The 11,032-nt window shown below is 35.1% G+C and overlaps 1 protein-coding gene across 1 annotated transcript; it reads right to left on the bottom strand.

Moving 5' to 3' along the window:
• Positions 1-6,149: 6,149 nt before the first annotated feature.
• LOC131831281 (olfactory receptor 2AK2-like) lies at positions 6,150-7,070 on the bottom strand. The gene has a single exon (XM_059173424.1). The coding sequence runs from the start codon at positions 7,068-7,070 to the stop codon at positions 6,150-6,152; it is 921 nt and encodes a 306-aa protein (XP_059029407.1).
• Between the last annotated feature and the right edge of the window lie 3,962 nt (positions 7,071-11,032).

The following is an 11,032-nucleotide window of genomic DNA, read 5'->3' as shown; positions in this document are numbered from 1 at the left end:
CTGAAGCTGACTTCTTTATTTTCAGGATGATCAACTTCTAAATTTATCTAATACATTTTAATAGTGGCAAACTTTGTTGTTTTGTTATATGCACTTGAAAGAGTGTGAGAAAAATATTTTAAGTGAATTATGAACCAACAGAAGTAAACTACTGAGAATGCTTATTAACAGCTTAGAATCCCTTTATGGAAAAGGAGCTAAGATGGCAGAGTAGTTGAGCATCGTGGTCTTGCCTCATCTCTAGAACACAGCTAGATAATAGAAAATCATTCTAAATAACCAAGAAATCCATCTGAGGACTGAGCCCTGGTAACAGAGAAATGTGTGAGAGAGAGGGATGTACAAAGCTAAATAAAAGGAGAATATTTCCAGAAAGTAAATGAGAAGGGCTGAATTTTGTGAGTTTCTGCAAATAGCAGGACTCAAGCACTATAGTATTAGAGGTCCTGTGAATGCTACCATACTCCTGGAGAAAGACATGCAAGCAACACAGGGGCAGACAGTATGATTAGAGGATCCCCTAAAGCACCCAGTGCAAGACTGTTCCTTATTCTTCTAGTGCATCTCAGAGAAGACATTCACAAATTCCCCTGTCAGGGGACAAAAGAGCCATCAGGTGCCATTTCACTCCTCCACACCTCAACATAGGTACAGAGACACCTGCTGGGGTGGGTAAATTAGACAATGTTTAGTCTGCTTTGCTACAAATCCCAGGACCCTGCACTCTGACAAGACTGCCTCCCTGGTCAAACCCACATCAGTCCCACTGAAGTGAGACCCTCCCTCAGAAGATCAGGGCAGTCCCCTCCACAGTGGGTAATTAAGATTTGGAGTCAGCAGACTTGGCTGGGATAGAGCCCAGAGTGCATTGTGCTTCTCCAGACAGGTAACTAACCTGGGGACAGAGAGTGTGAAGAAGAGGATCTGAAAGATGCCTGAGTCTACGGCCATACCACCCTGAACGCGCCCGATCTCGTCTGAAAGATGCCTGAGATGCTCCAGGGAGAATTATCCAATCCACTGTGCATATTAACTGAGAAAACACTGAGTCCCCGTTCTGGAAATGAAGGAGCTGGCTAGAGTCTTTTCCCTTCCCTGGCCCCTCAGCGTAAACCAACTTCAGTTAACAGCACAGAGCCAACAGTAGCTGCCTAATCTACTTGGACAAAATCCCACCCCTGCCTCTGCTGGGGAGGCTTTTCCCAGGCAATTGTGCCTAAGTACTAAGGTGGTGGGCATATTGAAAACCAGCACCAACATCCATATACACCACATCTACCAACCACAGAGTTGGGCAGGTTGCAAGTCCAGAGGAAGTAGCATCAGGTCTCATTTAACAAGCCAACCAGAACTCTCGTGTCTAAAATTTACCACCCTCTGGCCAAGGACAAAACACTGCCGACTGGAGACAAGGAGAATCTCAGCAGACAACTGACCTGAGGGATAGAACAGCTAAAATAGGGCAGAAGAGTGATTACAGCACCTATCAAAGATCCCCTAAAATGGCAGGCCCTGGAGACTAAATGGCCTTGTTCTTCTTCATAAAACCATCACTCTCAAAAGCAGGAAGTATAAAAGGCTTTTCTAACACAGAGGAGGAAACAAGCCCAGACAATATTCCAAAATAGAAGAAGCATCTGAAAAAGAATGAAACAAGAAAAGATCACAGCCAGAGATATACCTAAAGAAGATATAAGTGATATGCCTGATGGAAAATTTAAAGCCACAAACATAAAAATGCTCTCTGGGGTTGAGGAAAGCATAGAAGTCATCAGGGACACAACTGTGGCAGAGATAAAAGAGTTAAAAAAGAAAAACAACCAATCAGGCGGAAATGAAAAATGCAACAACTTTGGTATGAAATTGATTGCATGTAACAACCACAAGAATGTAAGAACCAGAGGAATGAATAAGTGATATAGAAGAGAAGTTATGGAAAATATTGAGCACCAATGAAAGAGAGAAGAATGATGGCTCATGAGGGTAGTCTGAGGAACTCCGTGATTCCATAAAGCATTATAATACTTGTATCATAGGCATCATGGTAGTAGAGAAAGAAAAGGGGACAGAGGGATTATTTGAGGAAATTATATCTGACAACTTCCTTAATCTGGTGAAGGAAACAGAAACCCAAATCCAGGAGCACAGGCAACTCCCATCAAAATCACTAAAAAACACTAAGATCCATTGTAGTTAAATTTGCAAAATACAGTTTAAAAGAAAAAAAATTCTAAAAGGATGAAGACAAAAGAAGTTCCTAACCTACAGGGAAACAACAATATGGTTAGTCACAGATCTCTCCTCAGAAACCTGGCAAGCTGGAAGAGAGTGGCTTAATCTGTTTACTGTAGATAATGAGTAAAATCTGCAGCCAAGAATATTCTCCCCACCGACGCTATCATTCAGAATAGAAAGAGAGATAGAGATTCCCAAATAAAAATTAAAAGTTTGTGATAACTATACCTGCCCTGAAAGAAATACTAAAGGGGAAACTTTGAGTGGGAAGCAAAGACTAAAAGTGGCAATGACTAGAAAGGAGCAGAGAAAATATCCAGAAATAATAACATAACAGTAGTAAAATGACATGAAATACATATCTATCAAAAATTACTCTGAATATAGGGGCACCCGGGTGGCTCATGGGTTAAGCCTCTGCCTTAAGCTCAGTTCATGATCTCAGGGTCCTGGGATCGGGGCCTGCATCAGGCTCTCTGCTCAGGGGGGAATCTGCTTACCCCTCTCTCTCGCTGCCTGGCTCTCTGCCTACTTGTGATTTCTGTCTGTCAAATGAATAAATAAAACCTCAAAAAATTACTCTTAATATAAATGGATTAAGCACTCCAATAAAAACACACAGGATTTCAGAATGGGTTTAAAAAGGAGACTTATCCGTAGTTGGCCTACAAAGGACTCATTTTAGACCTAAAAACACCTGCAGATTGAATGTATGGGGGGGAGAGATCCATCATGCAAATGGACATTAAAAAAACAGACTGAATAGCAATACTTATATTAGACAAATCAGATATTAAAACAAAGACTGTAACAAGAGATGAAGAAGGGTGCTATATCAACTAAGCAGACTATCTAACAAGATCTTACAATTTTAAATATTTACGCCCTTAACGTGGGAGCACACAAATATATAAAACAATAACAGACATAAAGGAAATCATTGATAATGATAAAATAATAGTATGGGGCTTGCTTACCCCACTAATATCAATGGATAGATCTAAGGAGAAAATTAACAAGGAAATAATGGCTTTGGATGACAAGCTGGGCTAGGTGGACTTAAAAGATACATTAAAAACATTTCATTTCACAACAGCAGAATACTCTTTCTTGCTTTCTCTCTCTTCATTTTAAATATTTTATTTATTTTTTTGACAGAGAGAAAGACAGCAAAAGAGAACATAAGCAGAGGCAGTGGGAGAGGGAGTAGCAGTCTTCCCACTGAACAGGGAATCCCATAAGATGCTTAATCCCAGGGCCCTGGGATCATGACCTCAGCTGAAGGCAGACATTTAATGACTGAGCCACTCAGGTGCCTCTACAGATTCTTTTTAAGTGCACATGGGATCACACACTAGGTCACAAATCAGGTCTTAAGAGACACAAAGAGATTGCAATCAGATCATGTATATTTACTTATCACAATTCTATGAAATTTGAAGTCAATCACAAGAAAAAAAATTGAAAAGCCACAAAATATGGAGTTTAAAGAACATCCTACTGAAATATGAATGGGTTGTCCAAGAAATCAAAGAAGAAACTAAAAAAAAATACACGGAAAAATAAAAATGAAAATATTATGGTCAAAAGCCACTGGAATGCAGCAAAAGTAGTCCTAGTGGGGAAATGTGTGGCATAATCTTTGGCATAATCTTTCTGTGCAATAATACAGGGCTACGGCAAGTAGCAAAAAAAAAAAAAAAAAAAAAAAAATCTCAAATAACCTAACCTTACACCTAAAGAAACTAGAAATGAAAAAAGAAAAATCCTAAAGCCATCATAAAAGAGAAATACTAATGATTACAACAAAAAATAAATGGTATAGAAACTAAAACAAACAAACAAACAAAACAAAAAACCAAAACCAAAAACAACAACAACAACAAAAAACAGACTAGAACAGATAAATAAAACCAGGAGGTTGTTCTTTGAAAAACTTAAAAAAAATGAATAAATCACCACTAGAATTATCAAAGAGCAGAGAAAAAGAGAAGACAGAAATAAATAAAATCACAAATGAGACAGGAGAAATAACAACACCAGAGAAATACAAATAATTATAGGAAAATATTGCACAGAAAGATTATGCCAAAAAAATTTAGAAAAATGGAAGAAATGCATAAATTTCTAGAAATATATGAACTACCAAAAACTTATATAGGGAAAAAAAATAGAAAGCATGAACAGACCTATGTTTGGCAAAGAAATTCTTTTGGCAAAGAAAAGAAATAAAAAAGAAAAATTCCCCCCCAAAAGATAATATATATTCTCTCAAACTATTAAAAAATAGAAATGGAAGGAAAAATTCCATGCTCATTCTACAAATTCAGAATTACCACAATTCCAAAACCAGAGAATGATTCCACCAAAGATAACTGCAGGCCAACATCTTTGACAAATATGGATGCAAAAATACTCAGAAAATATTAGCCAATTGAATCTGACAGTACATTAAAGAATCATTTATCCTGATCAAGTGGCATTAATTCCTTTGTTGCAAGGGTGATTCAATATCCACAAATCAGTCAATGAGATAGACCACAATAATAAAAATAGGGATAAGAACCATACGATCATCCTAATAGATGCAGAAAAAAAAAAATTAACAAAGTACAGTATTCATTCATGATAAAAATCCTCAACAAAGTAAGTTTCCAAAGATCACACTTCAACATAATAAAGACTGTATATGAAAAACCCACAGCTAGTTTCATCTTCAATAGGGAAAAACTGAGAGGTTTTCCTCTATGATCAGGAGCAAGACAGGGATGTCTATTGTTAACGCTGTTATTTAACACAGTACTGGCTCTGTTACTACTCATTTCCTAGAGCCCACCAACTTAGTCCTTCATTTTCTTCATCCTGTTAGTCACATTCCCTCTTCAAAATGTTTCATTTACTCTTTTCTACATCAAGAACATTCTCTATGACATATCCATTTAAATTATTTCTTCATCTCGGTTAAATTTTCACCAAGTATCACTCTCATAGTTTTCTCTATTGGACTATTTTATATAAAATTACAAAACTCTCTGGCTTAGCCCTTGCCCATATCCAGCATTTTTTCTATTAGTTACTACATTTGACATAATCTAAACTATTTGCATTTATTTTATTAATTTTATATCTCCCTGTATTGAAATGCAAACCTGATGAGTTCAAAGATTTCTGTTGGTTCTTATCTTTTTTTACTTCCGTATCAAAAATGCCTGTAGCAGTTACACACACATAAAGTAATAAATCAGTTTTGAGTGTACATATGAATGAATGAATGAATGAATGAATGAAGTACTCTTTCTACATAAGATTTTTTTGCATTGATCCTTTATTATTTATTTTTAAAAAGATTTTTATTTATTTATTTGACACAGAGAGATCACAAGTAGGCAGAGAGGCAGGCAGAGAGAGACAGAGAAGGAACAGATTCCCTGCTAAGCAGAGAGCCCAATGCGGGACTTGATCCCAGGACCCTGAGATCATGACATGAGACGAAGGCAGAGGCTTAACCCACTGAACAAACCGGCGCCCTTTGCATTGATCCTTTTAATGTTACACGTTTGAATAGGTTATATTTCCTTTTCATTGCATTTCAGATACTAAGGAACACACTGAAAAATAGTCATGAGACACAAACATTGAGTTGATGATCATGAAATCTATAGTTTCAGAAGCTAGATAATGTTGACAACAGCACCATTTTTCCTGCTTCCAGATTGGAAATTTATCCAGTTTCAATACATATAATTAACCCATTCTGAATACATCAGGGATCAATAAATTTATCAATTTATTTATTTTTAAAATATTTTTCAGGGTTTTAATGCTCCAAAGCAGTATCCAGGCAAAGTAATCTATGTTGTTCGATCTCAATCAATAAGGGGTTCCCAATGTGACATTTCATATGCAAATATCCATTATGACAATAATCTTCTCATGGCCCCAATAACGTCCTTATTCCTTAGGCTATAGATAAAAGGGTTCAAAAGGGGTGTGATAATGGTGTAAAACACTGCCACTGCCTTATCTTGCTCTGGAGAATGCAAGGAGTGTGGTCTTGTATAGGTGGAGAGACCAGTCACATAGAATAGGCTTGCCACAATCAGGTGAGAGGAGCAAGTGGAAACAGCTCTTGTCTGTCCTTTGCCTGAGCTCATCTGAAAAACGACAGAAAGTACACATGCATAGGATGCTAGAATGGCCATGAATGGTAGCAGCAGAATAATAAGAGAACTCAGAATGACTGTATACTCATACATGGAAGTGTTCTGGCACACCAGTTGTAATAGAGATGGAAGTTCACAGAAAAAGTGGTTGATGAGCCGTGATCTGCAAAATGGAAGGTGAAATACATATAATGTGTGTATTAAAGCATTGATAGAACCACTGGTCCATGCACATGTAACCATGAACCAACAGATCTTCTTGCTCATGAGTATGGGATAGTGTAAAGGGTGACAGATGGCTACATATCGGTCATAAGACATGAAACCAAGAAGAAGGGCTTCAGTCCCACCAAGGACCATGAACAAAAATGTTTGAATCACACAGCCTAAAAAAGTAATGGTCTTACTATTTGACAGAAAGTTAGTGGTCATCTTGGGCACTGTGCTGGAAATGTTCATTATATCCATGAAGGAGAGTTGACTGAGTAGAAAGTACATTGGAGTGTGGAGTCTGGTGTCCAGTCGAATGAGAAGAATCAGTACGATATTCCCCATCAGAGCCACTGCAAAGATAGTTACAATGGCAACAAAGAGGAAAGCATCCTTTTGACCAAACTGGAAAAGACCAGAGAGTATAAAATCTGTTTCAGCACTTTGATTTCCTGTCTTCATAGTTTGATTCCCAATATCAGAGCAGATATTATCTAAATATTCCATGGAAAGAGAAGGACTGCCCTTTAATAAAAAAAGGAAAGATTATTAAATGAGTTGAATTGCATCCAGACCATTTCCTCAGCCAAGTAAAGTATCCAGATGGTACATTACTTTGATTTTCTACCCAAAATGAATAGAAAACAAAATTATCTTAATTTGGTAACTTTCAGATAACAAACTCCTTATGATCAGAAATAAATCAAAGTTTTTACACACAGGGTGACTTTTATAGAATTTCTTACTCACTTTTCTTAGCTCCTTTTTAAAATTTAAATTCAGTTAATTAACATACAATGTATTAGTTGTTTCAGGGGTACAGGTCTGTGATTCATCAGTCTTATATAGTACCCAGTAATTGTTACAACACATACTCTCCTCAAGCTCTATATTTTTTGATAATCAAATACATTAATCACACTTCATATACCAATTAATTTATGACAGTACTAAACACACTGTAAATTTCCATCCAGTTTGAAAAATACATATTTTCTTCTCTTTTTTCCTGTCTTTAAGTCCAGAATATATGGGTATTTCTAAAGCATATACAAAGTTATCTATTCAGTTTTATTTTTCTTTTTCTGCACCTCTGATTCCAAAAGGTAATAATATGGTAAGCGTTAAAAAGATTAAATTCTGTAAAACTCTTCCATAAAGCTCAAGAAATTAATTTTAGTTTCTTCCACAGTAATGTATTATAAATAATAAAAAATTTTTTCACTCAATAAAAGAGGAAAATAGGACAAAAGCATGTGTTAAGATGAGAATCACCTGAAAGGTATCCTGCATCTACTTTCCTCCAAAATGAAATTCTCTAACACCCAGACTCCTCTTCCAACAACCAAAAATGCTTTTCAGGAATGGATGAAATTCCACATGTGAAGTTACACTCCATGTAATTTTTCAAAATTTTGCAAATTTTTCAAATTACATTAACATAAAATAAATACATTAAAGCCTGACAACGCTTATATTATGTTCACCAATATAATTTAAAAATTACAATTCCCAATATTAAAACAACTCTATCAGGTAGCTCTGATGACTTAAGTAACAACTTTCAAAGCACCAATGGTCAGAATCGCCAAACTTTGGGAAGAGCCAAGATGCCCTTCAACATCTTAAAATTTCAACATAAAGTAGGAAATTTAAAATAGCATCATCTTTAAGTTTGTTTTACACCCAAACTGGAAACTTGACAGGAGAAGGGAAGCAAAATTAAAGAGTGTGTTTATCATAGTTGAATTCAGAACAAGCTTAATATTATTAGGTCCATAAACTGAAAGTCAGAAATTTCTACCTAAACAATTTTATAAAATAAGTAATTCTATCTACCGTTATTTTCATACTAATAAAAACCTCATGATTCTTACAGTCCACACATATTTTTATTGGCATTTTCCACACTTTCCTTGAATTTTGAATTCTGCTTTGATTAAAATTTTTAGTGTTAATTTTATTTTAAGTAAAGGAATTAGGTAACTAATAGGAGATATACATTAAAGCAATTAGTAGAAATGGAAGCCATACATTTAGAAAATGTGTTATCGCCTTCATATTTTCAGTCAGTAAGAAGATAAGTATGAAGACACATTTTTTCAAAATATAACTACTAATTATAATCATGACCTGTACGGAACCATAAAATGTACAAGAAATTTAATTGAGTCACATTAAATTTTCACCATGTATTTTTTTATTTCCTGAAATACTTTACTTCTTTTTCATAGTTCAATTATTTCAAAAATGTCGCATATAAATTTATGCTAAACATAATGTAAAATGTTAGAGCTTCAAGAAGAAAGAAAAAAAAATATAGCCCCTTCAAAGTCATACTCTTTAAGTAAGTGGTATACAGTGATACCAGACTATGGTCCTATCTCATTGCATCAAAATATCCTTCATCTCCTTTGTCCATTAAGCCTGGGATGATTCAAGTTCAGTATAAGACCAAACAAATCTCAGATACTTACCTCTTGTTTAGTAATATGTTGATAACATAGCCAACTCAAAAATAGTCCCATTGAGAAAGTCTGCATGTGAGATGCATAATAGAATTCACACTGCATAAACTTCAAAATGAAATGCATTACTTTAAATAGTAAGTCTGATACTAATTGCATATTTTCCTTTTCTATATAGGTTGTATTAAACTCATCAAGGCACACCAAATTCTTTTCACTTACCTCAGAGAACTCAGCAGATTAAACACTTGTTTGACAATTGAGTGACTGATACTATGAAGTTTTTTTCTCTCCACCAAGTCATGTTTTTGAAACTAAAGAAAAAAATATTTCCTTAAAATCATACATTTTCTCCTGGATGAACAAACAAATTTTTCTTTACTTTTATAAAATAATCTAAAGGTCATTTCTTTTGAAATATATACCCTCATGTGGAGCTGTGTCTCATTCTTCTAGAATTTTGTTTTTAAAGTTAAGCATTAAAAAAGAATGAAAGATGTGTGTGCAATAGTGTATATAGGAAGGATCCCTAAAACCTATGTGAGGGTTGCAATCACAGCAATTGAAAGAAAGAAAGAAAGGAAGACAGAAAGAAAGAAAAAGGAATTTTAGTAAAACTACATGATTTGTATGAAAAATATGGTAAAGGTAGGAAATGTAGTAATGTATGTAAAATGTAGTAATGTAGTAAAACTACATTATATATATTTTATATATTATATATGTATTATATGTAATATGTAGTTACACAGGCAGAAAAAAATATACTTTGAATAACCAAGCTATTTAGTGTGACTTATCAGAAAAACAGCAAAAAAAAAAGTGATTCGGAGAGAAATTCAAATATATTTCATACTTAAGTCTCTAATTTGAAACTTATTTTAGGAATTGTTAATGTACCCTAAGTCTATACAATTTTATTTTATTTTTTGCCATAGGAAAAAAAAACTTTGATCATTTAGCATAATAAATTTAGTAGAAAAAATAACTTAAACACACACAGACATTTGGCTCCCTTTATGTAAGATTTTTAACCTCTTAAGGCAAATGGACTAACTGCCTAATGATGGTGGAAACTCATTTTGATTTCAACAGCCCTTTTGGGAAAACTTGGTCTCTAGTCCACAATTAAGCACATACTACCCATTCCATTTGTTGCTTCATTAGAGCTGATGTCAGTGCTCCAAAAGAAAAAGAAGAAAAAAAAAGATAAGACTTAGCCAAATATTTTCATATATTTGTAAAAATGAAAAACAATGACATTGCCAGTCCTATCTGATAGTGTTTTAAAAAGTATTAATTAACTTAATTTTGCCTTCAGAATATACACATGGATTTGAACTCTGCATTCTCTTTTTTTTAAAAGATTTTATCTATTTATTTGACAGACAGAGATCACAAGTAGGCAGAGAGGCAGGCAGAGAGAGAGAAGGAAGCAGGCTCCCCGCCGAGCAGAGAGACCTATGTGGGGCTCGATCCCAGGACCCCAGGATCATGACATGAGCCAAAGGCAGAGGCCTTAACCCACTGAGCCACCCAGGCACCCTGAACTCTGCATTATTTTTAAAGAAAGATTTTATTTATTTGTTTCAGAGAGGAAGCAACTGAGAGAGAGAAAAAGCATTAGCAGTTGGGGAGAGACAGAGAGAGCAGGAGAAGCATACTCCCCACAGAGCAGGGAACCCAATGTGGGGCTACATCACAGGACCCAGTGATCATGACCTGAGCCAAAGGCAGATGCTTAGTCAACTGAGCCACCCAGGTGTCCCAAATTCTACATTATTAATAACTAACTGATATAGAGTTGGATTTTTTGTGTGTAAAAATAGGTAAGAATTTCTAAGGATTTACATGACATAAGAAATATTACCTGTTAACTAGTGCTTTTTCTTTCTTTCTTTCTTTTCTTTTTCTTTTTTTTTTTTTGGATACAGAAATCTTAAGAATATAGGCTTG

This window comes from Mustela lutreola, chromosome 5 (genome assembly GCF_030435805.1).
Source record: "Mustela lutreola isolate mMusLut2 chromosome 5, mMusLut2.pri, whole genome shotgun sequence".
Lineage (NCBI taxonomy): Eukaryota > Metazoa > Chordata > Mammalia > Carnivora > Mustelidae > Mustela > Mustela lutreola.
Note: the sequence above shows the minus strand (reverse complement) of the source record. Positions and strands in the feature narration are given on the sequence as shown.

Bases quoted from the DNA above. Each gene is read 5' to 3' on its own strand.
- LOC131831281 (XM_059173424.1), bottom strand. From the start codon at position 7,070: ATGAAGACAGGAAATCAAAGTGCTGAAACAGATTTTATACTCTCTGGT.